The sequence below is a fragment of the Haemorhous mexicanus genome, chromosome 6, assembly GCF_027477595.1.
Source record: "Haemorhous mexicanus isolate bHaeMex1 chromosome 6, bHaeMex1.pri, whole genome shotgun sequence".
NCBI classification, from domain to species: domain Eukaryota; kingdom Metazoa; phylum Chordata; class Aves; order Passeriformes; family Fringillidae; genus Haemorhous; species Haemorhous mexicanus.
In genome coordinates, this window is record NC_082346.1 from 10,766,604 (window position 1) to 10,793,916 (window position 27,313).

The 27,313-nt window shown below is 44.6% G+C and overlaps 1 protein-coding gene across 1 annotated transcript in view; it reads right to left on the reverse strand.

Annotated features, from left to right (window-relative positions):
- The window catches only part of ABTB2 (ankyrin repeat and BTB domain containing 2), a 111,827-nt gene that overhangs the window by 12,338 nt on the left and 72,176 nt on the right, over positions 1-27,313 (reverse strand). Inside the window, exons 2-5 of the mRNA XM_059848457.1 lie at positions 27,031-27,177; positions 24,194-24,404; positions 3,982-4,134; positions 2,209-2,374 (exon numbers count right to left, since the gene is read on the reverse strand). Of these exons, the coding sequence (XP_059704440.1) occupies positions 2,209-2,374; positions 3,982-4,134; positions 24,194-24,404; positions 27,031-27,177 (677 nt within the window). The remainder of the gene's footprint in view (positions 1-2,208; positions 2,375-3,981; positions 4,135-24,193; positions 24,405-27,030; positions 27,178-27,313) is intronic.

Here is a 27,313-nt window from a genome sequence, read left to right on the forward strand (position 1 = left end):
CTTCCATTGGTGAGGATATTTCTGGGTGAGATATTCTGGCTTCTGTGGGGTTTGGGAGGCTCCACACTTATTACAGACAAATAAACTGAGAATTCAAAACACAGGTCTGCAGGCACAAACCCCAGCCAGGGCTCTAAAACTTGTATGGACTTACACTGTCCTTTTTTTAATTTTTAAAGTTAGTTTTGCACTTCCTGCTTGCTCCTTGCAAAGGGAAGAAGAGATTGTTCTCCTAAACATCTCCAATTCCCTGAAACCAGAATGCTTGGTCCCCATCAGAACTGAATACAGGGTCCTGCTCCAAACTCACATTTCTGAGGGGATGTTCTGAGTTCTTTTCCACAGATTTCCATGTACACAGATGGGCAAGTGGGTCTGAACATCCTGGACATGCTCACACCCTGGGAGTGGTCAAAATCCCAATCTGGATCTAAAGCCTTTGTATTAATTATCCAGCAGCTCTGTCATGCCTAAGTCAGTTTTCCCAAGTTTGGGCATCTGGCTTTGTCTTACTCTTTTCCAAAAGAAGCAAAACAAGCTGGTGGCAAAGTCCAGCTTTGGTTTCCTGTTCCAGCTATTCCCAGAACTTGGATTTAACTCTGCCTGGGGTGGGCAGTGCCATGCAGGCACTTGCTTGGACACAAAGCTGAGTTGCTCCAGAGTCAAGTGGGGAATTTCCAAGCAACAATGTCTCCAGAGGGGGCCTGTCCTGCCCTTTTTGTTGGTGCCAAAACACTCTCTGAGGTCCAAAGAGACAGAGCTGCCCCTCTCACAGCAGGGCTGGCAAGAGGATCCCACCCACAGGATGAGACATCAGTGACAGCAGAAACTCCTCAGACTTCCCAAGGAGCTGCACACAGGAGTCTCTGTGCTGACAAATGCCAGACAGCTCCCAGTTTGCTGGCTGGATGAGAGGTAGGGGACATCCTGCAGCAAGAAGTGACAGTCCTGGCACCAGTGTCTGAGGTGCTGGGGCACAGTGGCTCACAATGCAAATCACAAAATAATCTTTGAGAGAATGAGAGACCTCTGGGCTACAGGAACTGCAAAAACTTATTTAAAAAATATAAAGAGGAAGTGGAAAACCTTCATAATATAAATCTGCCACTTCAGTCACTTTACTAAAGTGAATATCTGTGATGAGATACCCACCCCAGTGACCACAAAGCTCCTGGTACTGGATTTGTAAATAAGGCAACTACACACCCAGATATGTCCAGGAGCAGCTTCTGCTATTTGTGTATACATTCACACTTCCCTTAAAACTGCAGGATGGTGGGAAGTGCTATGGAAGATGTGCCAGGTTCAGAGCTGGGTCTGAAATGTTACTGCAGTAAAATGCTGACAGTGAGAAAACCTCTCTACCTGAACATAAACCCTTCCCACTGCTCAATATCCTCCTGTTCCAGAGATGTGACAGCTCATTCTCCTCGCTGTGACAGCTGTAACGAGTGTTTATTTAGGAGAGGTGGCTTTTTTCCCCCCTTTTTTAAAATTAAAAGCTAATTCCATGCATTGAATGATATCCCAGGAGAGACTCTGCTGTTACTTGATGGGACTGACAGCATGAGTAGAGACTCCCAGGACTACCAAATCCCTGTGGTTCAGTGTAGCTGAGCAGGGAACAGTTAAAAATGGATAAACAGACACATCAGCATGATGGACTATGAGCAAATCTAACACTGACTGACACCAGGCCACTGGGGTGGGGCTCTCAGTTCTGTGTCTTGTATTCCAAACTGCTCTGAGCCCGAAAGCCACGAGACAAAAACACCTTTTGGTCACTCCTCACTAACCCAGCTGGGAATTGGGCTGCTGAGCCAGAGGAGAGTGTCACTGGAAAAGAAACCACTTTGCTTTGACATCCTCTCAGCACGTATCAGACTTTCCATTCACTGCCCCTGTGTTAACCTGCCTGCCATCAGTGCCTGAGACAGCCCATCCAAAGAAGAACAGACATTCCAGCTGATAAGCAATCCACTCCGGCCTCTAATGGGATTTTTTTTGGAGGGGTGGCATGAGAATGGGGTGGGGAGTATTTTTCTGTGTTTTAAAGGATGCATTTTCAGCCTAAACCACGAGCTAGAATTAGAAAACCCTTGGAGAGACAACAAACACGACCTGATATTGATTTGCCACGTGGAAAGGAAGGAAGGAGCTGCTGATGCAGGGGATTTTGGGGTGGTGAGGGTTTGTTCTGTGGCACACCTGATCATCCATGGTGTTCACCCCGTCGGGGCCCAGTGCCTCGATGGCCTGGTTGATCAGATCCGTCCTCCCGCAGTTCAGCATGCGGAAGCCCAGATCCTGCTGGAATTTCTCAGTAGCAGCTTTAGCATCCAGTCTCCTGAAGGAGCTGAAGCAGCATTCAGGTCTGTGAAAGACAAAAGAATTCCTGGATGGTACCCATACCATAAAAAAAAAAAAAATGGATCCCTAGTCTTTTCTGGGCAAAAAAATATCAATTTTTTTTTAAAAGTATGAAATAAAAATTAAATTTAGGCAGGGGAACATCCTCAATGCTTTTCCAGCAACTCACTTGAAAGAAGTGCTTTAACATTTCTGTGAGGATCTACTAAGTCCTTATCCTTTAGATGACTATCAGGACTTTTATGTCATCTGGAAGGAGCCCAGGAATTACTGTAAATCCTCTGGCTGGCTGCTCAGACTCTTCTGAATTCCAGACCTGGAAGTGTGTCTCCTTCACTGAAGGATCGCTTCCCAAGTGGAGGCTGGCACTGGGAGCTCAGCCCTTTGATGTTATTTTGGGGTGAATGCCTTCCACAGTAACCTCCTGTTTTCCAGCACAGGCTCTTGAGCAAACTCTCAGTGAGTGAGATATCAGCCTGCCAAGTTCCTCTGATAAATGAGATGCTTTCAGCACAGCCATCCTCCTCTGGAGAGCCTGGACAGCCTGCCAGAGGAACAGGCCACTCATCACCTCACACAGAAGATTCAGGATGAATCTCTCATAAAATTTTACCATAATCTTGTTCTAACTTGTATCACAATCTACAGTGTTACCCAGAATAAGATGTATTTACTTTACATAATAGTAAGAAGAAAAAGAAGAATTATGTAAAAAAAAAAAAAAAAAATTACTCCACTTGAAATCCAGGGAACCTCAGAAAAACAAAGGTTTTTGAAGGGATGGAACTTGCTTTTGCATATTGTTCCTATCCCACAGCAAGTCAGGAAAAAATAAATAGATAAACAATTAAACAAACCAGTTTCTAGACCTTTTTTCCCCTTGAACATATGGATACAAAATGACTGCTTTAAAGGATCAAATAATGCAATCTGGAAATAACTTTTTTTTTTTAAGATCTTTCATTCAAGCTGTCTTTTAAAGCAAGGAATAATCTTGTAATTAAGTCTGAGGCACAGAAAAACCCTGAACCCAAATACTTGCATTTCATATTTAACTTTAAGAAAGACAAAAAAATCTTTCAGCCCCAGCTGCAGAGTTTGGCCAAAGCTCCTTTATCTCTGGAAGTACCAGAAGGTTAAACATGTATCGCCTGAGCAGCACTGCGAGATCTGGCTTCTGGGAAATGTAGTGAAAGTGTGACCCTGAGATTAGCTCTGTGGTTACAGCATGGTGCTAATTCTTAAGAGTTGGACTTGATGATCCCTGTGGGTCCCTTCCAGCTAGGAATATTCTGTGCCTGAGCACTGGCAGCTCCCACCTGTGGCCCAGGCTGCGGCATTTCCAGCACTGGAGGGACTGATAAGAGACAGAGTGAGCTGAGCTACAGCCCACAGAGGGGACTTTCTGAGTTTGTCACCTCTTTTGGAGCAGCAAGAGGTTTTGTTGTTTAATATTGTCCATTTTTGTGCTGGTGATTGGCCAGCACTGAACCCACCACACTAACTGGCGCATTGGCCTGGAAATCTCAACTTGGCAAGCCAAAACCAGTACAGGAAAGTTTTAAGAAGCTCCAAGGACCAGAGGAGCCTTCCAAAGCTTTGCCCACATACTTGAGCTGGCGTGGCTCGCAGTCCAGCCCCGGGAGGAGCAGCCTGGCCGTCTGCCGGATGTCGTCGCTGTCCACGGTCAGGCTGCGGCGGTGCTCGGCGTAGGTGATGGCCACGCGCATCCACTCCATCAGCGGCGGCAGCAGCATGAAGGGGCTGTGAAGGGAGGGGAGAAATCCATTAGGGAACAAGGGCTGGGGCTGGAGGACACTTTGTGGGTTCCTGGGTGAGCAAGGGGGAGCCTGGCATGGATAAATCCCACCTGAGGAAGGAAACTGGACTGGAAGGTCACGGCCATGGGAAGGAGCGGCTCAGCCTCGGTCACCCGAACAGTTTATGTAATAGCTGTGTCTGCTATTCTAAATAATCCATAGGCACAGGATTATTTATGATTTATTATTATTTTTATGCTTCTCTGCTAGGAACACTGCAAATATCCTTGACTGTTTGCAACTTCAAACCTTGCTAATTCAGTTCTTGTCTCTGTTAATCTTTACATTACTGCTATCCCCACGGCTTTTTGCATTTTGCCTTTCTTATGCAGAGCTCAGTTTTGCCCACCTGACCCTCAGTTTTGTCCCCCTGAGTCTCCAGACCACAGAACTGGTGGAACAATGAGGTTTTACTCAATATGAAGGGCTGCAAGGCAATAAAGGAATATAAATAAGGTAATAACAGCAGCACCAGCTCATGATTAGCCCCCCCTTACTCCTGCTGTAAGAATGAACACAGCACTGAGATCACACATTAATGTACAGTTACCATAATACCCTCATACACAACACATCTCATCCACCCTCTCAATATACAGCCAGACTGATCTATTTTGCTTGATTTTTCCCCAAGGATACCTGCCACCCCAGTGGAAGGCTTGGAAGTGCCAGCTGTAATGAAAACACCTCTCCCATTCCCAGAAACGACTTCATTAACGCTGTGGAAAAAGGAAAAAAAAAAAAAAAAGAAAAAAAACAACAACAACAAAGAAACCCCACAAAAAACAAAACCCTGTTCCATTTAACCATTCAAAAGAAAAGAACTGAGGAGAGAAAGGATAATTCCTTTACAAAGTTCAGAGAGGAAAAAAAAATATATGAGGAAATATGAACTGATTTGGGCATTAATGAAAGCAGCTGAAGCCATGAAAGGCATTTTCAAAGCCGTGCTTGTGTACATGTGTGAGGGCAGGAAGAGGGAGCTGCACCAATCCCGTTAGAAATCATTTGTTCATAATGAGATTTACAAGCAGAAGTCCCTTTATCACGACTTTGAACACCCTTCAGGCTGGAATAACTCCATTTTGTAAAAATATGTGCTGTTCCAATTTTCCCAGTTGCAAGGTGTACCCTGAAACCCTGCCACTATCACTCCACAGACACACCCACTCTTTTTCCCTTTTCTCCTTTTCTTCTGAGTTGTGAAACAGCTTCTACAAAACCAGAGGTGTTTGAAGCACCAGATCCTGGATTGCCCAGGGCCAGGGTGTTTCTAACAGGACATTGACTTTCTCCTCTTACCAGTTCACTTTTCTGCCAAAGAATCAGAATATCAGGGTTGCTGATATTGCTACAATCACCACTTTGAAAACCATCCAGCAGCTCATCCTTCCCAAGATTTTCTGAAAGAGATGGGATGAATCATTCCAGCTCATCCAATTCAGAGCTGATTGACCTCCTTAAGGGAAGAGCAGGAATTGTCCACAGGCATTTGGGAGATGCCTTTAAGCAAATTCTCTGCTCCAGAGAATTTCAACTCTTATCCGGCCTGGAAAAGAGCCATTCACACTTTTTGAATGCAGGTACTTAAGAGAGGAGCCAAAATAATTATTTATCTTTTCTATGTACTCTGCAGAGCCTCTAGCATGGAATTCAAAGTTCCACAGAGGTGGTGAGGGCAGAGAGGTAGGCCAGGGAGCCTAAAAGCATCACAACTAAATACAGAATTAAATTATATTTAGATTGGGAATGCTCAGGAGCACTGGAAAAGCTCATCTTACAAGAGATTCCATCTTCCACCTTCTGCGGTAAACAAAGATTTAGGCCACATCCCAGCTTCCCTGACACTCCCATGGTGGGAACACTGCAGGGCAGGAACCCTGATCAAACCCTGGTGACTGACTCAAGGCCCTGGGCAGCCAGAACCTGTGGTCAGCCAGCAGCAAATGCCACGGAGTCTGCACCAGAAATAACACCTATCCTGAAGGAATTTCCACTCTACAAAAAAATCCACATGTGCCAGGGTTATAAATGGCTTCCACACAAGCAGACCTTGGATGTGGAAAACTTGCTTTGGGAGGAATAGCAAGAAGAAAGACTTTTTTTTTTTTCCCTTCTGTTTCTTTTTTTAATCTCAACAGATTTTTTTCTCAAAGACTTTAAAAGTGACAGCTTCGACTGCCTGGTTCTCCTTGTGTCCAAAGGAGAGCAGACATTGGAATGCAAAAAGCAGTGTCAGGAAGTCTCATCCTTCTGTCCTGATTTTCCAAACCCCACCATTGGCATTGCTGTGCAAATTGGATAAATCATTCTTTATTATTCATTATTCTATCGAGGGTCACTATAATGGCTTCAATTGCTATTTTGCTGAAAAAAAAACTTTGTTTCTCTGCAAAATTTCCAGCTTGAGGATGGGCTTTTTACTCTTTCCCCCGGCTTTTATCCAATTATTTCTTTTCTCCCAAACTGGCCACACTCTGGGAACAGCTTTATCTTCCTTTGCTCACTGACACTCCACCAGATAAGCAGCATTATCCCAGGACTGAAGCAGAAAGAAGAGGTGTGGTTCAGCTGAATCAAACACCAACACTGGGTCAGGTCACACTAAGAAAATAAATGAAATTCCTAATTTCCTAGAAAATAAAATGCTGTTCTCAACCCTGTGGCCCTTAACCTGGGCATCCATCTGCCCCCAAGGAATCACTGATCATTTCACAGTCTGCAGCAAGGGAAGGGGGGAACCTTAGTGGAAAATTAACTGGGAGATGCTGCAAGCTAAAGAATTAATTTCTGTCTCTGTGCTCCTGCCTGTGCCATGTTCTGCCTGGTGCCATTTTCCTCTGGTCTTCCTGACATTTAGAAGTGTTTGGCAGCTCATTAAATTCCACACATGAAGTGATCCAGCCTTGGGAAGCTGTCATATTCCAGCAGCAGCTCGCTGGGGACACAGACCCTCAGTTTTCTTGGAAGCACAATGCCACCATGGCTTCTTCCGTTTTTTTTTGCCATGAACTTGTCTTGGAGTGATGCCAGCATGAACTGGGAATGTGCACAGGACTGGGAAGTGGAATAGAAACTGCTCCTCCTCTGTACACCTTGTGAAGGATCACACTGATGTCTGACACTGTCATGGGCTGTCAATATTCCACCCATAAGTTCCCTGAAATTCCCTCCATCTGGAATTGGACAGCCACTCCACTCCCGAGGGGATCACCTTGGAGTTGGGTGAGAGTGCTCTGAGAAAGAGCAGACTTTATTATGGGCTTTCCCCCTTCCTTTGAGTTAAACCACATTGTTTTATTTAGACATAGCCGAGGAAGCCAAGCAGCATTTGGCAGAGAATTTACAGCAAGTTTTAGGATAACTTTTTCCTGGAAAAGGTACTTTCATTAGAATGGCTTTGGACATGAGGGGCATGTGGAGAGCACATGCAGCATCTCGAGGAGAAGCTGTGGGATCACAGACTTTCAGGGATATCCATCACAAAGAAATCTTTCCCAAAGTGGGCTCTTCTGGGGATTTCTAGGAGCAATGGGATTAAAATATCTTGGGCAAAGGGAAGTTAATTGTATGCAAACAGGAGAGCACTCCAGAGGAGTGAGAAAATCACATCATCCTTCCTGTGCTTTGGGCACCTGCTAACTCAGGTGAAGACAGTGGGGTTTCCCACAAAAAACAGCCATTCTATCACATTCCTTCCCCCTGGCTGTGCCCCCAGGAGGATCCAGTGACAAGCCTGCTGAAAAATCACAGAGTCACAGAATGGTTTGGGGTGGAGAAAGCTCATCTTGTACCAAACCCCTGCCATGGGCAGGGACATCTTCCACTAGCCCAGGCTGCTCAAAGTCCCTTCCAACCTGGAGGGAAAAAGGAGGAATAAAGCATTTCCCTGTTGCCCCACCTCTTCTCTGCTATTTTTCATTGCCTTCTGCTCTGCCACAGCAAAACAAAGCAGGAGCCAACAGTGACAGCAACAGCAAGAAAGAAAAACCTTGTTCTTCTAAACAAGACTCTCCTTCTTCTAAAGTGGGAAAGAAAATCCTGTCCTAATGGAAGCAGGTGGGAATGGCAAAATTCACCTCCCTCCTGGCAGCCTGAGCAGGGCCTGAGCCACACAGGCACAGTCTCCATCCTGCCTGTGCCCAGGCCTTCTAAATGGTCTGAGTGAACTAAAGCACGTGGAAATCTCACAATATTTATGGTCAGAGTGGGGTAGCCCATGGTAACCCCCCATGTTTGACTTACAGGAACTATACAGAGGCTCCTGCAGAGAAGAATCCCAAATCTTTAAAGATCAGTGTGGGGTTTTGCAAGGGACTCAAAAATAAAAAGGAAAGGTTTTCAGTGCAGTGAGCTAATGTTTGAATTTATTGCGGCAATCAAATTCTATGGCTCAAAGTCACTCAGATGGAAAAAGGCCAAGGATGGCAACAGAGTCAAAAAGAAGTCAGAGTGAAGTCTCATTACTTGGAGAAGGGAAAACTTTCTGAGGCAAGACAGAGTATCCAAAACTCAAACCATGGCACACTGATGTGGAAAACAGTGGCATATTCACAGTTTGGATTCTCAAACACTAAAACCCCTCTTCAAGCAGCAGGGAGAAAAAATAAAAATGTACTTCAGAGTATGTAATTATATGTGAATAAAATAACAACAGAGATGTTAATCGAGAAGAAACACAAAATTGTTGCTCCAAAATACAACCAGCTTCAGACAGGAGCTATTCCTCACAGACTCAAAAGTATTTTACAAAATTTCAAGAACTTCCCACATTTATAGGAGAAAAAATAGGAATTACCATGCTGGGCCCTATTCTAGGATCATCTCAACATGTGCAGCATCTTTCAAGGCAGACAGTCCAGATCCTTACAGAAAAGGAAGAAGAAATTTAACCACATCCAACTGACCCCAAAAAGTGTTCTTCTGACTTCCCTTAAAACAATGACTGGCTCACATCTCAGAAGATAAGAGTTCTCAGATTTTAGTGGATCATTATCAAGTTACTAAGGCATTGGCTTGGCTATGCCATGAGTTTAGAGAGCTATCCTGCAGTCAGACACTAATGGAATGAAAGCCATCTGGTTATTATTATATTTATTAGGATCCTTTCTCCACTGAATCTGCCTTCAGAGTTTCCTTTTTATATAGAGAATATAAAATGGTACAAGAGTAGTTTAAATCAAGAACTGGCAGCTCTGATCTTTCTTCCCACAGACAGAAATAACACCTTTTCCATCCTTTGCAAACCACACTTAAAAATAAGATGCAGCATCAGACAGGTTTTACTTCATGTTGCTACAAATCAAAGGAAAAATTAAATTTGAGTTCACAAAAAAAAAAAAAAAACAACAACAACAAAAAAAAAAAAACCAAAAAAACCCATGAAATAATCACTGGGAACTCACTATGAAACTTAAAAAGAGTTCTCAAGTCCATGGTTTATTTATTGTAATCACATTTTACAAACCTTACTTTACCAACAGGGAAAAGATTTCATTTTCAGGCTGGAAACAAGCACTGGTGCTGTGGTGGAATGTGCCATGTGTCTCATTAGAAAAACATATTTGCAACATCTGCAAAGCTGAAGCAGAAGGAAGGTTTCTAGAGAGGCAGAAAATAATGAAAACCAACTTTGAATGTATACAGTTGTTGTTAAGAGGCAGATAAATAAACATGATAGTTTAACTATGACAACATGGTCACAGTTATGGGGTCAAGGATGTGATAGATTTCCATCTGTCCCCCCAGCCCCACACAGGGCTGTTGGAGCCCTCATGGACATGGAAGAAATGCAGAGGAAGGAAAACCACCAATCCTGCTCCTGCTGCTGCTCCCAACTCCTCAGTGCCCTAAAACTCTCCATAAGGTGAAAACTACAGCAAACAATTTGGGGGGTGAACTATTCTTCCATGGGTCTGGACCTAACTGTAGTCCTGACCTCAATTAGCATGGAGTGAGTCCAGTGGAGGCCATGGAGATGCTCCCAGGTGTGGAACACCCCATCACTGCAGCCAGCCTGGGAGAGCTGGCATTGCTCAGCCTGGATGAGGAGAAGGCTCCAGGGAAACCTCAGGGAGCACCTAAAGGGGCTCCTGGAGAGCTGGAGAGGGACTTGGGACAAGGGCCTGGACTGACAGGACAAGAGGGAATGGCTTCCCACTGCCAGAGGGCAGGGACAGATGGGATATTGGGAAGGAATTGTTCCCTGTGAGGGTGGGGAGGCCCTGGAAGAGACTCCCAGATAAACTGTGGCTGCCCTATCCCTGGAAGTGTCCAAGGCCAGGATGGACAGGGCTTGGAGCAACCTGGGATAGTGGGAGGTGTCCCTGCCCATGGCATTGGGGTGGGACAAGATCACTTTTAAAGCTCCTTTTAACCCAAACCATTCCATTATCCTGATTCTATGATTATTCGAACAGTGGCTCTGGCCAGGCCATCTACATCAGATCCAAGCCTTTCCCAACTCTTACAAAAAAGTGACTGCCCTTGTTTGCAAGCACAAAACACCTTCCAGACAAGATCCAACCAGTGCAACATGTGGAGTCCTGGTAGCCAGGACCCACCCTGAGGAATCTGACCCAGGAAAACCTGGCCATGCCCAACAATTCCAGCAGCAAAGGAAAAAAGTGGTACATTTTGGAGCAGGACAGGAGCACAATTTACATGCATGAAAGGAATGAGCCTGTAGCAGCACGTTAGGTGATAGTCAGAGATAAACATGGGCAGAGAGCCAGAGTGGGGTGTCTGCTATTCTTGGAACAGTCTTGATCCTGTGGGCAGAAAAACCAAGTGGTAACTCCTACAGTGCACTCCAGCAGCTACGCTGGCAAACTAACAAAAACAAAACCAAACCAAACCAAAAACAAAACAAAAAAATATCCCATGCTATCTGCAAGCAAATTTACCAGGGGTCAGCTGGTTCTTCACTACCCACAGCCCAGAATCCTTCTTCCCCCATTTTTTTTTGCCCATTACACGTAATTCCCAACAGCAGGAGCAGGATTGAGACAGCAGCCCTTTTAGTTATGACTGCAATCTGATTTGCCAATGTGCATATGTTAAAAGCATATGCTGGCTCTGGAGCCAAACCCAATCTGCCAGATTCAATCACTGAACTGGTTTTCAGGGCCCAATTGTAAAATCCTGACATGGAGCGTTGCCACGCTCATGAGAACTGCCCGGAGCTCCCCAGTTAAAGCTGTGTGAGTAAAGAGCCAGGAAGAGAAATGGGTTTTTTTCTGCAGTTCTGGAATACTGAGAGCTGTTCAATTAATTATAGCTGGAAAAGTTTGTTCCATTAAACAAAGACAATTCTTACCAAAGCAAAGGGGTTTTCACAATAAACAGGGAAAGGTTTCCCATTTACATCCCAGCACAAGCCAAAACCTAATTAGTGTTTCAAATAAGACATTTTAAAACACAGAATACTGGTATCTAGAGGCAAAACACTTCAAGGTTAAAAAGATGATTCTAAGATGTTTCTTTTCCTTTCAGGACTAAGAAAAAGTTGAAGAGACTCCTGTTTTTCTATAGGCTTGACTGATATGGCATTCCTGTGCCATGTCACACTCCTGTGAGCAGGGACACTGTGTGTCATCAGTCATCCCACTGCTGATGTCAGTGCTTTCTTCATGAAAATCCAAGGAATCTTTTGGTTTTTCACTTTCCTGGAATCTGAGATGTTCCAGAAATTAATTTAGCATGAAGGCACTAAGAACACACCAACACATGCAGGTTTGCAGCTCTCTTAGGTGAAATAATGCAATGTGTGCTCTAAAATCAGGTACCCACTCCACCCAATAATGTAATTTAAGAGTCCATTTGCTTAAATAAAGGGCATTCAAAGCCCAGGGGGTGTAGCATTTGTGAATGAATGGACAGCACTTCTCTAATAGTGCCATGTAAGACACAAAATCTGCCATTAATCAAAGCTCAGAAGGAGAAGTAACATCACTGATCAAATAGATGCCAGTGCAGCATTTTTAAAGTTTTTAAGTTATTATTTTGCAGGAAGACATCACTCTCTCCTAATGGCAAACTGCTCAATGAACACATTTCACCTAAATCTTCAAGAAGCTTCTGCTCTGCTCCTTAGTTCTTGTCTTAAAACACTGAAGACTTGCTGTGCAGAATGAAGAGAAAATTCCAGTGGTGAATGAATTTGTTTCTGCTTTTTACTGGAAAGCATAGAGTTCCATGTTTGCATTTTGCCTTTAAAAACTGAATAAATATTGCCATGTAAAGTTACAGATATGAGAAATGCAAGCAACAGAAGTGTCCTGAATTTAAAGTAAACAACTATTGCAATGAAGTCTTTCTATGCCAGACAAGAAAGCATCTTGTTCTTCCACTTTGTGTTTAAGACTGTGAAATCTCCTAATTTCAAACTCTTTTTATGGTTCTATCTCTGGGATTTTTATGATCCTATCAATGGGCACTGGGAATGGCAGACACTGGGAATGGCAGACACAACAGCTTAACTCTGGGATTCTGGTAGGTGGATTTAATTGGCCAAGCTCAAATTCTTTCAGTTTTCAAATATCCTAAATTTAGAGCATGCATGCACTACATTTCAACATTTGGAGCTTCTCAGCAGATGCCACAAATTCCAGCTATTAAGTCTGCTTTTAGTGCCAGCAGTGCTGCCGAGCAGCCTCTTGCTTTGCCTGCTACAGTGTATGACCTTCTACTGAATCTCAAATGAGAGTAATTAAAATGATTCAAATACCTCAATATATGGATGCAGGAGATCTTTCAGCAGGTCACAGCTTGGCCTAACCAAGAGCAATGCTGACAGGACACATGGAAAAAAAGCTCTTAGCCTAACACCCTCAGGATGCTGTGGCCAAAAACCAGCACAAACAGGAGGCCAGAGGCATAACCAATGCCCTCCTACAAAGCAACTTGTCAAATTACCAAAGTTTTATATCTATTTCTCATGGACTGTGAACTACAGAGTTGCAGATTTGATGCCCAGATGGCAAATGCCTGAGTAAGACACCAGCAATGTTTGTTTACACCCTAACACCTGCAGCACAGGGAGATGAAAAAACCCAACTGTCACTCAAGTCTCCATATCAACTTATCTGCTACCCCATCTCTCTCTCTCTAAAAAGCCACACTTAAATAGTCTCCTATTAATAGATTAGATAAACATTCTATTAGGAATAAGAGAATGAAGTTTTCTAATGCTCAGATAAAACCTGTTCTTGCAACAGGCCCAGCCTGGTTCATGTTGACCACAGCAGAGGGAGCAGCTCTGGGCTTCCTACATGAACACAGAGGAATTTCAAGCTCCAGCTGCTCTCTCAGCTAATGATCAGCATGAAAAACCAATAATTTTTGTTTCAAATGCCAAATGGCAAGGCATTTTTTTTTTCTTTTCAGCTCCATTAAAATACTGCTGCCAAAAGGCAAATCCCAAACCACAGAAGCATCGATGACTGATATGATAAAAATGACAAAGCTAAACATGAGCCTATTCTAACACCATTGCACTCAATGTGCACAATCCTTTTTCAGCTTGTTGAGGAAAATATCAGCAGTACCTGTTGCTTTAATAAATTGTTCTTTCAGCATCCAATGCTCTGCATTTCAAGCGCAAAGAAAGAGTAATCAATGAAAAGTTTACAACACATGGGACACACCTTTCTTCCCAGGGTTTCTACCTCAAAAGAACCATGAAGGAACAAAATTATTTGAGAAACAAACTGGCTTTCATTTTATTTTCTTTGCAGCAGGTACCTCTGAGCCCTGACTGTGAATGAAGCTGTACAGAGCCCAAATTTTGTCACTCTGCTGGGGCAAACTGTGCTCCAAGATTAAGCCACTTATCTTTAGGTATCTTGAGTGTCTGAGCACAGACAGTTGAGCAGTCCAGAAGTAGCCCTAAAGTGTGTTAATTAAACTATTGTAACTTCTTGTACAAGGAAGAATGGGATGCCCAGATGGAAAGTCACTTAAGGCACATATGTTTCTATGATATTCCACTGCACCAGCTCTTCAGAGAGATCCTTCCTGAAGAATTTGGCAGCCCCAACAGGGAACTGAGCACTGGCTACCTGGCACAGTGCAGGGCTGACAGAGGGAACTCTTAATCACTCAGTCTGGCTGCTGGGAGCAGGATAATTACAAGCAGCTAAGTTCTGAGCAGGTTATGTTAGCCCTGTTATAATTTCATGCTAACAGGCTCCTATTCCTCTCAGACCATCTTCTGGGACTGCATCACAAACAACTCATCCTTTCCCACTTAAAATGTCCCCAGTTCTGCAGCACCTGTCCAAGAAGAGCCCCCCGTTTCTCCAGAAGGATCTTTTCCATCTCCAAACAAAGCCAAAGGGGTGAGGAATTGTTAACCGAATTCCTTCCAGCAGCAGGGTTTTCCAGCAAGCCTAGGAATAAAACCTTCCAGCTTCTGCCTGCCCCTTCTCTTCTCTAGACATTATGATAGACTTTCCAATCCCTGGAAGAGAGACCTGCAGGTACAAACTCTCCAGTGGAACTCGAGCTGCCAGGGGCTTGACTCCAGGCTGCAAATGCCCCTTCCAGCAGCATCACCAGCAAAGCACAGCCTGGTCCCTCCTCTCTCAGCAAACATGTTAGACCTGCACCCACGGGATCAACACCAGGTGCTTCAGCCCCAGAAGAGTCTAAGCCCACGGCTGAATGAGCTCAGACATGCAGCTCATTTGAATAGGATTTGTCTTGCAGAGCAGAGGTGCTTTTTGAAACACTCAGTTCAGCAGTTGCTGTAAAAACCTTGTGATTAAAATGGTGCAGTTTAGCTCTGTAAGTGACCAAGAGGTCAGGGCAGCACAGGGATGGGATGGGGAAGTGCAAACTGCCTTGGAAAAGGAAAGCCAGCAGAGACTCACCGACCTAGGGGGTTACCCCAGGGAAAGCTTAGGTCTAATCTCTACAAGGTCAGAGAGAGAATGATAGCTGCTATTATCACAAATTACACCCAGAAATATTTATTCTGCAGTGGGGCTTGGCTCTTAGCAATGTGTTACAAAGATGTCAGGAACAATAACAGAAAAACCCCCAACAACCTGCCAGCCCTGGCTGCTGCACAGCAAAGGCTCAGGATTGTATTTATTTAGTGTGGCCTTTGTTAAAAAGCACCAGATAACTCCTTCCTCAGGAAACAGGCAAGTTCTGCAAGGGAAGGGCTGCAATTTAGTCCAATAGGAAACAATATAAACTTCAATTGGCAACAGCAATTACTGAAAAAGGAGAAACTTGCTGGCTTGTTACCATCACCATTCTTTGCAACATGCACAGAATTTTTCATCCCCAGAATTACTGATTTTTCGTTGTATTATTTACCAGAGCACTGTGCTGCTATCAGGAGGCTGTCCTTAAAGAAAGATGGACACAGGAAAGACAGACCTGCAAGAGTCAAGCAGTGAGGTGCAGACTCTCAGTCAGTCCTCCATTATTCCCATAGGCACTATCTAAAAGGTGGGAAAAGAAGCCAGAAGACCTTGCCTAACTCATTCCTGTGTTTCTGGAATGTTCTAACAGCTTTGTTTTAGGTTTCCCTGGATTATTTTCTTTTCAATCTTGATGCTGGTTTGCCTCTCATTACAAGGAGCAAACAACAAACAATGCACAACCCAGGCTACCCACAGGCACTGGAGATTCCTGGGGGCACCAGCCCCGAGATTCCAGGCAGCTGAGTTGCCAGGCTCTCATCTTCTTGCACCTTCTTTTTTATCTGAGCAGATGGAAACTCAAGAGCAGGAGCCAAGAGCTCAACGTGGGCATCTCTGCCTTAGTTACAGTAATTACTGGAGCTGTAATTGCAGGGTGGTAACACACACAAACACACACACAGTGCCTGTTGTCTCTTCACTGCTGAACAGCATAGCCAGAGATCATCTCTCCATTTCTCAACACTTTTACCAACAGGGACTTTCACCAGAAGTGACCTTGGTCAGTGACGGCCTTGGTGGGGATTTCCACCCAGCACTGGGGTAAAACCACTGTAAGAGCAGAAAATTATGGTTTTCAAACGTTTTCTAACTGACAGGACAAAGATGTCAGACGCCTCACACTTCTCCAGGTAGGTGGTGAGGATCAACCACTGCCTACTGAAGAACCAGTTCCAGGGAACAAGGTATTGATTCCTGTTGAGTGGGAAATCACCAAGTGGAGAGATGTTAAACACTCTGAGGGCAAATACTGAAATTAGAACCACAGCAGCACAGGACAGCTGGGGTTGGAGGAACTTCTGGAGATCATTCAGTCCAAAGCCCTTGCTCAAAACCAGGATCAGCTGAGCACATTGCCCAGGACCACATGAAATGGGTGATTTTTCAGGTGTCCTGTCCCACCTGTACCATGATACTTGGGACTTCTCAAAACATGAAAAACAGCAGCCAAGTCTTAAGACAGCCCAAAAATCTGACTTTTCCCCCCACAGCTTCCCACAGCCTTCATCATCAAACTTCTGTTTCACTGTACTCTCTTTTGTACCTGTATTATTTCCCCTGTCTCTCCATGGAGTCTGCTCTGTGCTGCTCCAGTTCATACACAGGGAGAGGCTTCTCCTCCCACTTTTACAGAGAATTTAAATAATCTGTGTTTGTATCACACCCCTGCTCTGAAACAGAAAGATCAGAAGATGCAGGGACTCCTTTGGAAGCACTACAATAACACTACAAACTGCTTACAGCCAGCAACGTGGAAGAAAGGCTGGTCTGTCCCAGGTGTGAGGTATGTAGAGTTGGAAAAAAACCCAAAAAACTGAGCAGTGCATGTTTATACAAACAACATAAAAGAGAGGGGGGAAAGTATCTAATTGAGAGTAGAGTGCATTGCCAGCTTCAGCAGTTGCACTTGGATGGATTCGATCCTCAGGGTTTGCAATGAATTCCCTTCCCCACTGCCAAGGTCATCTCTCACATTCCAGTTCTGCAATCCTTGAACTATAAAGAAATGAACAATTGAAAAAAAAGCTCAAAATGCCTCAACAGCTTAAAAATACAGCTTAAAAATACCTCAATAGGTGATGCCAGGCACAGGCAGGAATATTCCAGGAATGGAAGCATAACTGGTGTCTGTCACCTACTGACTTTAGCCAGACTTGTTTTAATTCCCTTCCATTTAATATTCCATAAACACTTCATCCTCTGTCTCTCTGCAGCCTTTCAGTTAAAACACCAGGAGCACATGTGCAGGAGTCTCACTTCCATGGGCTCCGACTCTGTCAAAATGTCATTTGCTTTTCATTTTGATCTAAAAGTTACTGCTGAATATGTGCTGAGATGTTCCATAAACAGCAGAAAGTGAAAGCTGCTCATCATAAATGTGCTAAAGCTACTCACTTCTCTTTTTAAAAGGATAGATGTTCTCAGATCTCAAAATTGTGCAATTTATTCAATGTTTTGAACTATTTAGTATGAACTCAGCAAACAAATGATCCAGCCTAAGGTCAGGAACAGCACTGCCACTGAACAGTTAATTTCAGTCAATAGATACATGTGGGTTGCAGCTTACTGGCCTCTGAAATAGGGTTATTCATGTCATCTCCTTGTGAATGAGCACCTCAAAATCACAATTAAGGCTGACATTAACTGGTCAAAGTCTGAAAAATGCATGGTAGCAGCCTCCCTGTGTTGGTGAAGGAAGTTGATCTTATCTGTTTATAACCTTTTTATTCTACTAATAAATCTAGCAGACTAGGCTTTCATGGATAGCAAAAAGCTTTTTTTTTCTCCTTTAAAAAGGGGGCACATTTATATGTGCCCTTTGGAGAAGCAATGCCCTCATGGCACAGTTCACTGTAAGGCTTCCTTCTCTTTCCCTATATTTAATCACTATATTCCTATCGAAACAGCTCTGGGGGAAAGAATAAAATCAATGGACTGTGGCATGGGGATGAGGCTGGAATGTGTGGACACATCTTTCTGTTGACTTCAGGGATACTCTGAGTGGATTTAAGTACTGTCAAATTCTGCAGGATCACAGCATTTTGCTCTCTCAAGGCAAATGACTGGATCAGGGTCTGCTTTTATCATTCCTGTACACCTATTTTTGAGTGGTGAGGCAGCTGCAGACAGAACGGAAAGATACTCAGAGCTCTCAGACAAGAGACCTCAGAACTTGTTTTACTGCAGACCTTTTCAAAGGAACTAAGTGTATCAAGTTCTGCTCCTGATACTGCGTGGAAACAATAGGGTATGGCTGTAAAATAAAAGAATTCAGACATAAATACATTAAAATGGAATTAGGAAAGACTAGGCCACAGATAAATCTAAAAGACAGGCAATGATGTAGCTATGGCACTTAATAAAATTCCATAAACCTGCAGTTAAAAGGAGCAGAGGGGAAAAAAGCCTCATGACAGATCAGTGAGAGTCTGGAAAGATCCATCTGGAGAAGAGATTTGTCCTGAAAAACCTCAACCAGCTCTGAAAGCAGGGATTCCTCTCAGTGATGTTGAGGATGCAGCTCAAGCAAACACAGGTCTCAGCAGCAGGCTCTGCAGGTTATTCCTGATTTTCCTTCCTTTCCTGCCAGCTGGATGCCCATGCTATGCCAAGCAAGACTTTTTGGAGACAATTCCCACTAATAACTGGGCTATTAATATTCTCTTTAATCTGAATTAGAATCTTTGCATAAATGTGATCCATGTGACTGAATCACTCCTGTCTCAAGCAATTCCAGAAGGAACATTTAGTGATGGCAGGCATTTTTTTGAACACAGGGAAAGAACCCAGTGAACCATGAGGGAAGGAGCTGCAGGCTCTAATTATTTCTAATGATGCACCTAGAAATCACCTAGTAAAAAGGAACTAGGTAAGATCAAAATCATGTGTTTTTAAAACATGGAATTTAGGAAATATGATGAGACCTAAGGTTACTAGGGATTAAAAGCCAGCCATGCCACAGGGGCTCTTTTTTTGCATTGACCACTGCAAATCAATCAAACAATCCTGCTTTGGCAGGATTTTGACACTCTACCAGGAAGAATTAATTTAGACCCAGCTCTGGTTTCTGTTCCAGCCAAAGTAAGTCTAAATTGCACACATGACAAAAACTATCAAGTGTCCCAGCCAATGATGATTTAAATCAATAGTTCAGATGCTGGAAGAATAGAGTATTTTAGCAAAGAGCACTGAAAAACAGCATGAAAGGGCTGCAATCTTTCCTTTTGTAGCATTGATATATCTTCCTTCAGAATCAGATGCATTTTTCACCCTTTCCCAATAAATAACTTTGCTGGGAATACTCCACAGAGAAAACCCAAGTAGGTGGCTCAGCTCCTTCCTCTTCTGCCCAGCTAGCAGAGGAGTCCTTTTTTCTGCCTGACCCTCCTGAAAAATATCATTTCCATGTTTATCCTTTGGCTTTGGATCATGAGAGGTAACAGATGTAATGGGAAGACTCCTGGTGGAAGCAGAAAACTAATCCAGGTCACTTTTGAGCCTGATAGGTAAGAGCAGCCACTGAACTGAAGGCAGGATAAGCAGCAGCCTTCCTGAAGGATTTTATGTGACAAGAGAGAAACTGAGTGAGGCCAGGTTTGTTTACCAGAAGCAAATCTGGAGCCTGCACATGGCAAACCCAACAAGCTTTCTCTTTTCTTAAGAGGTGGCCCCTGGTCTTCTTCCAGTTTTCCAGCTTAAGAGCTGTGAACTTCCTTTAAACTGATAAGCCCCAAAATTTCACTGCTGGCAGCTGACAAATCCTCCATCAGCTCTGGAATTTCCCCAGCATTTTGCTGGATTTCCACTGACAGGCTCAAGATGGGTACAGTCTCTCGGCTTCTGCAGATGTAAATTGTTTTATACTCTCTCCCTGATGTCTGGGATAAAATAATGCACCAGCAAACTCAGACAACATGTAAAACTTGGCACTGCTGCAGCATGGACAGCTTGGAAAGGCCTGACATGACTGGATCGACAGGCAGTGATGGACAAGCCTGGAATGAGCTCCACAATGTTCTACAGACCAACAGTACCAACAGCAGACAAAAATTTAGAGGGTTTTTTTTTAATAGGGCAGCTGGAAGGGGAAGAAGCCCAGCTTACCCAAACCCACAGATAATCAGCTACACAAGGAAGCAGGATCCAACTTTTTTGCCTGTTCTTAGGTATTAGATCATGCTGATTTTTCAACAGTAAGTGCCGCTGGCAGATGATAACCAAAAAGAGACAGGATGAGGGCAGTCGGCGGTGTCTATTCCCATCTTTAAGGTTGGACCACTATGCTGGCCAAGTAATTAACCCAGGGCAGAGTAGTCCATTCAGCAGTAAAATGAGCCTAAATATTGACCTCGATTTGGGCTCTGTGGGAGCTGACAAATACTCCCCAAGATAAGCATCACTGCGAGAGCATTCCTGCCTTGACACACCATTAAAATAAAACAAAAGCTTTATATCCCACTTGGGGAGAAGTGAAAAAGGAGAAAGGAACTTCGTTTACCTTTGAATGGCTCTTCTCAAGTCACAGTATCCCAAACAATCCCAGCAAACATGCTCTGGGACATGAGCTCAGGCTGCAAGAGTACTCCCAAGCTCAGCCTGTCTGACATAAGCAATGGGAGAAATCCCAGAGCAGGAACAGAGTGAAGAAAGCAGAAATGCCACGTGCCTGGTCCAAAAGCACATAGTTTGACCCCTAACACAACACAGACTAGGATCTCAGAGAAAATAAAAGTATCTTATTGCCCAGCAGAGGCCTTTTTTGCAGCAGCAGCACAGACAGAACTCTGCTGACACGGAAAAGCTCCGAGCCTCTGGGCAAGCAGGTGTATCCTCACGGAGCTAGTGCTCACCTCAGGGTCTAATTCCCTTGCCAAAATATTGCACAAGTGGCACTCTGTGTTTGCAAAATGCTTCCTCAGGTGTCCTGTTCGACCCCAAACAGCAGATGGTTTACTGTCTGTGCAGCAAACGAGGTCTTTCAGGGGTTCTAAGTGGGCCATGGCTTGGTTGCACAGCCAGCAGCTGCATTCATTTTGGAAATGCTTCATGTTTTGCCTGAGATACCTGAGCGCTTTCTAATTCTGCCTCCTCTCATCCCCCTGCTTCAACACCTTCACCTGAAGGTGCCAGAAGCAAACATCCCCAACCCACAAACTCTGCAGAGTTTCAGCCTATTGGGTGTCCCAAAGCATCCACATACTCCAGAGAGCTGTATAGGTGACTCCATCCATCCCACTGCTGCAGCCCTCTCCAGCTTCCTCACCTCAGGTCTTTTGCCAAGGTGTTTAGCATGGATAAAAACCCACTTGTGTGGGTTGAAACTGGCTCTGTTCATCGGGGTGCCTCAAATTTGCAAGTGTGTCTCTTTTCATACCCTCTGCAGTTTGCTGCAGGGTAAGTGCAGAAGCTCAGCCAGGCTTTTGAAAGCCCTTCACTGCACGTGACAGCCTCCATTAGGCATCGTTTCAGAACTGAGTCCTAGGCCAGCCTTCATGCTGAAGTGAAGACCTTCCAGACCCTACAGTGTTATGATTTTCACAGCATTCTGCATGGCAGTGTGACACACAGAAAGCCAAACTGCACAGCAGATTGTCAGGTCTGTGGATAAACTACTGCAGTTCTTTCCACTGAATCAGCATGCCTCACAGATCTTCCCCAAAACAGGTCTTACCAAGCCTGCAGCTCAAACAGCCACCCCTCTCTTTGCTGCATTTCAGATCAATAGATGTACGGATTTAGGCAGGAGCGTGGGGACTGAAGCACGAACAAAGGCAGAGCAGGTCAGTGTTACTGTCCCTGCTCGTGAGCAGGATTTTTCCAGCAGAAAGCGAGCTGGGACTGCAGAGCACGGAACACGAGTGTTCCAGAAAGTGAGCACACATACACAAAAGAGCAGTGCCCAGTTTGCAGCTGATTTAGCACAGCTCAGGGAAGAATAAAAGAACTGGGCTGCACAGCCTTGCCAAGTCACATTAGGTGAATCAGTGCCCTCGTCTCTCACGCCACGAGTCCGGCACCTCGCACGCAGCCTCGGCTGCCTCTCTCCTCCTCAGCCAGGAGAGAGCAAAGCACCTCCTCTGCAAAGTGCTGCCAGCAGGATTCATCCCCTGCCTGTGCTAGATATGTGCCCAGAGCTCAGGACAGCGAGACACAAACATCCTGCACCAAACAGAACGTAGGGTTGGATAGGCAGTATGAATTTCATTTCCAGCTTCTATAAATTTTCAAAGCCAGTCAAGTGCTCAGGTTGTTTTCTTTTTTTTTTTTCCTTCATGTCAGTTTTTGCTCCATTTTAATATATCCTCTTTAATTTCCTTTACAGCTAAGTACTGGTCAGAAAAAACGGCAGAAATTTCCCTTACCCCAGCTGTTGTAGGATCTAGTGTGGATTTCAAAACAGAACAGAGCTGCAGCCTCCAGGAAAACTCCAGTGAACCATGTGAAGAGCATTGTTTGGGAGCAATTGGAGAGATAACTGCTCTCCTGATTTAACTCATTTATTATCCCCACTGTACAAAACAAGTAGCTACAGTAACATCATTACACTGAGAGCAATGAAAAGAACACAAAACAGAAAGCCTAATCTACATTTCTGATATTAGCTGTTCAGCAGCCTCAGCTGTACCACTGTGGGAACCAGTGGCACGACTTTACACAATCTGGCTTCATAAAAACTTTTCTTTGCACAGTGTGCAAAATAAACGGCCTTGCACTAGGTAGGGGTAACCTAGATTAAGGTTAGTGAGCACAAAAAACTGAGCCACCAAAAGGCTGACGTGTGCAGCCATGCTTCTCTCTACTCTTACTTTATTCAACTTAATTCCTCCTGATTCTTCCTATCTGTACATCTCTTCCCTCTCTTTGTAGAGTTCTGCTATTTTTGAAAAGATTTCAGGGGAGGATCAAACAGAAAGGCAACTTTTTTTTACTTCTGTAATTAATTATTTGTGTGTTACTATGATTTCATACAGATTTCAGAAGCTGGGCTGAGTAAAGCCCAAGGTGGGGAGAAGAAACCATGTTATTTATAAAACTGCAGAGATGTTCTCCTTTCCCTCTCACCTGTCCAACAAGCATTTCTTGCTTTTTTGTTTTATGAGTATGGTCTCAGCACATCAGTACACCAGGAAACTTCCCAACCACAAGCTGCTTTTAGGAAGGGCCAGGATAGAGCCTTCTCCAGCCTGATGTCCAGCAGGTCAAAAAGACATCCAAAAAAGCAAGCTAGAATAAATAATGCGTACCCAGAAAACAGAACTTCCCACTTAAGATTTCTGAAATGAACAGAAACTTGGACGTGCACTTGGAAGTGGGGAAACAAGTCTGGAGTGGCCTGGGTCTCCCTACAGAATGCAACTGGGGAGCAGGAGCTGCCTGACCTGTCCAGGAACTCAGCTCTGAGGGCTCCTCAGCTCTCCTGTGCCACCAGCCTGTCAGGCAGCCTGCCAAGGGCCTGGGCAGGAAGGAAAACAGGGAGGCTTCCAAGAGCAAAAACATCCCACTGGAAAATTTCTGACTGCTCTAATAATGGCCCTACTTTGAGAGCTGGTCATGGAGCTGGCAGAAGGCAGGGAGACCCACTGCCTTCCCTGGTTAGCTCCTGGCTTCCTGTAGAAATTTCTTTCTCCTCCAGACACACAGCACCAACTGAAGTAACCCTCAAGTAGGATGTTCATAAATCCCCTGAACCCTCCCCGCAGCAAAGAGCATGGCTTTTCCCCAGAATGATGACAATTGTTAATTGGCACCATTCAGGAGGTAACATTTTCTTTGGGAAGGCCTTTCCTGCTTTAAGCAACCACATGTACTTTTGGCAAGGTCTCCAGACAAGCCCTGTTGGCAGCACACAGCCTTGTGCCTCACTCGGAAAGACCGCACGAAAAACCAGCTCACTTTCCAGCTCCAATTCCAAGGCTTCGCACACTTGGCAGGGCTGACAAGCTAATGTGGCCTGGCTGCAGGAATAACTGATGCCTTCTAGGTAGCATCCCACAGACCTGTCCTGGAAATCCAACAGAAGGAGCCCTTTCAGCCTGCTCCGTGCCCGCTCGCAGCTCACCGACCTACCGCTCATTGCTCAGCGTCATCCTCGGAGGATCCAGGTTGGGATTCTCCATGGACTCCATCTGGGGACAGCGTAGGAAGTAGTAGAGGGTGTGGAGGGCATCAGGGGACCAGGAGATGGGCTGCTGCTGCCGGGTTTGCCGCACAGGGCTCATGCCAGGCCGGATGGTGTTCAGGCACTGCATGTGGTGCATGGCTCGCGAGACCAAATCGCCTGCGTGCACACACAGGGAGAAAACACAAAATCATCTCTTTATTAGGCACCCACAGTGCTTTTAATCATGCTTCTTGAACAAATCAAAGCTCTCATGGTTCAGAGGAAAGTTTGCTGTGTGCACAGAACCTCCTCCACAAAGGCAGAGGGTGTCCTGTCCTTCAGGCTGCCGCTCGGCAACATTTTCTTTCAAATACCAAGTTATCAGTTAGAACACATGAAGTGCAACACCTCTCAGTTACCACACATTCTTTACAGTGAGTTGGCAGGTTTACTGCTGGTGTTCTCCTCTTTCCACCCACAAATATAAAAATTTTTTTGCCAGCCTACAAAAACTACTGATGTCTTTGTACAGTGTCCTCTGCCCAACCTGGCAGTGACAGTTTCAAAAGGCAAAGTCAGTAGCACCAATACTTCACTCTCCTTTTTTTAGGAGGCTGCTCCCATTTCTTCCAATTGGGTCATGCTGTTCTACCCTCCTGCCCAGGCACTTGAGACAAATTAGTGACATTATGTTCAAGACAGAAACCCCTTCTTTGAGGGGTCTGCTGCTCCCATTCTCACTCCAGCTGCAGGTTTCTCCAGAACAGCCAGGACCAGACTCTCTTATTAAAAAGCCAATCTTTATCATGCTGGCTGTCTCAAGCTGTGCCAGAAATCTGTCCCTCAGCATTATAAGAACCTCAATCCAGGAGGTCTCTGGGCTTCTCATTCCTCCTGGTTTTTGAACTCAAGCCAAGCTGCCTCTGTGTCGGAGCACGGTAGACCTGAGGAGGCTGCGACTAAGGTGACCTGGATCACACAGCTGCACTCAGAATTTTAGGACTGCAGATTTTTAAAAAAGTTCTCAGAGCAATGACCCCAAAGCTGGTATTTTTGCAATAAGCTTGCCTTAGGCACAACCCTGTTTAATCTTATTGTGTTGTGGTGCATTACAAACTCCAAAAAGCTTTAAAAGCTTCATCTTTGAGTAATGCGACTACCAATGAGTGAGCTAAATTATTACTATACTTAGCTAGGATCTGTTTTTTCCTTGGGAGAATCTCTGCTGCTTTATGCTTCACAGTCCCCTCAAACTCTCACAGGAAACATTGCTCTATTGTGTCCAAAAGTTACAATTCTGGGAAAGGATGGAACTGAAATAGTCACCCCATCACAAAGCTGGCTCCTGGGAAAGCAACCTGATTTAGTCGTGCCACATACGCATTAGCAACACCTCCCTCTGAAATTCTTGGGAAGTTATTATTTGTTCATTTATATCTAAAAGCAATACACTAAATTAGTTAGTCAGAAGCCCTGGGGTTCTACTGTTACACAGGAGAGAGCCCCACAAAGCTACTGTATGTCTAAACATGACATTTTTAGTGGTTCAGACCAACAGGGTATTAAAAATCTCAGCTTGCAGTCTAAAGCCCTGCCACTGCTTTGTTGTACAGCACATTCAGCTTTAAGGACCCACTTCAGAATAATAAAAAAATCCTTCTAACAACTCTGCCTTTCCACTTCAGGAGCTCCAGGATCCTCACGTTTTATGAGAGCATCACGGATCCTCCAGCGCTGGTGCTAACACAGAAGTCTGCACAGTTTATAGCAGAAATGCATCTGGAATTCAAATTTTCAACTCAGAATAACGTTCCTTCTCCTTTGCACACTCACTCTATTTTTCTGGCAATGGGCAGCAACATTTAAAAAAAATTAAAAAAAAAAAAAAAAAAAAAAAAGGCAACTGTATCAGGAGAGCCATTCACTGGATGTACTGACCAAGTTGGCCAGGCGGGGATGGGGGAAGAGGGAGAGAGGAAGCTGTATTCAATCCCAGGCCCTTGCTACAAATGTTCTCTTGTGTTCCAGGATAAATAGAGGTGTGTTGAAGGAATTTGAAAACCTCAAACTAAGGCAGGTTGCAAAATAAATGGTGAAACACACAAACTCCTTACTGGCCCTGGCATTCATTAGCATTCAGATGGTGCAGGCTAAGAAAGTGATGCCAGCAGAAACGTTGCAAGGGGGAAAGTAGACCAGGAAAACACAAATCATTTTTGTTTACTTTAAAGGGGCTTTGTGAGTACTTTAGGAATGGAACATTTCATTTGGTCAGCTTTAAAAAAAAAGGTGGGGGTTGAACAAGTTTTTGTTACCAGAGTGCTCTCAGACTTTCTTTTTCCTTCACTTTTTGTTTTTTAAGTAACCAAAAAGCTTTTCCTTGAATATCCCAGACATGTCCACTGCAGAAACACTAACTAAAAGAACCCTCTTTGCTGTCGTTGGGAGGTTTGCTGTGCTTCACAAATGCACAGGAGAGCCTCCAGAGGCATCTAAGAAAGAGCATCAAACTTCAGCTGGTAGTAACTTCTCTACCAAAAAAAAAAAAAAAACCAACCAAAAAATCAAAAGAAGCACATCTCACACCTCTCCAGGTGAATTAGACATTAAGCAGATTAATGAAACCAGCTGATTTGCATAAACAGCACCACCAGACAATTACATCTCACCCAACATTAAATGCTGCTCATGCTGCCAACAGCGGCAGCTCTCCTGCTGCCCCTCAGCAGTGGAGGAGGGATGGGCTCTCGTGCCCTGCTGGAAGAACCCCATGGTGGATTACAGGATTCCATCCCAGACTTACTCAGTTCTGAGATGCTCCCGACGCATGTGGCCAGCAGGGACTGCTCCAGGGTCCGCAGCTCCAGCTGCGCGTAGGCGTCGGCCCGGCCATCGCTGCACACGGAGCCGTCGTGGTAGGGGCTGAAGTAGGCAGGGAGGGACAGCACACCTGGGACAGAGCACACAGCACACCTCTTACAAATCAGCCCACACTTTGTGTGGAAAAGCAAATCCCTCCAGGAGGGAGACAGAACTCGCACCTTTCCCCAGGAATTTTTGAACAGTTCAAAGGAAATCAAACAGCA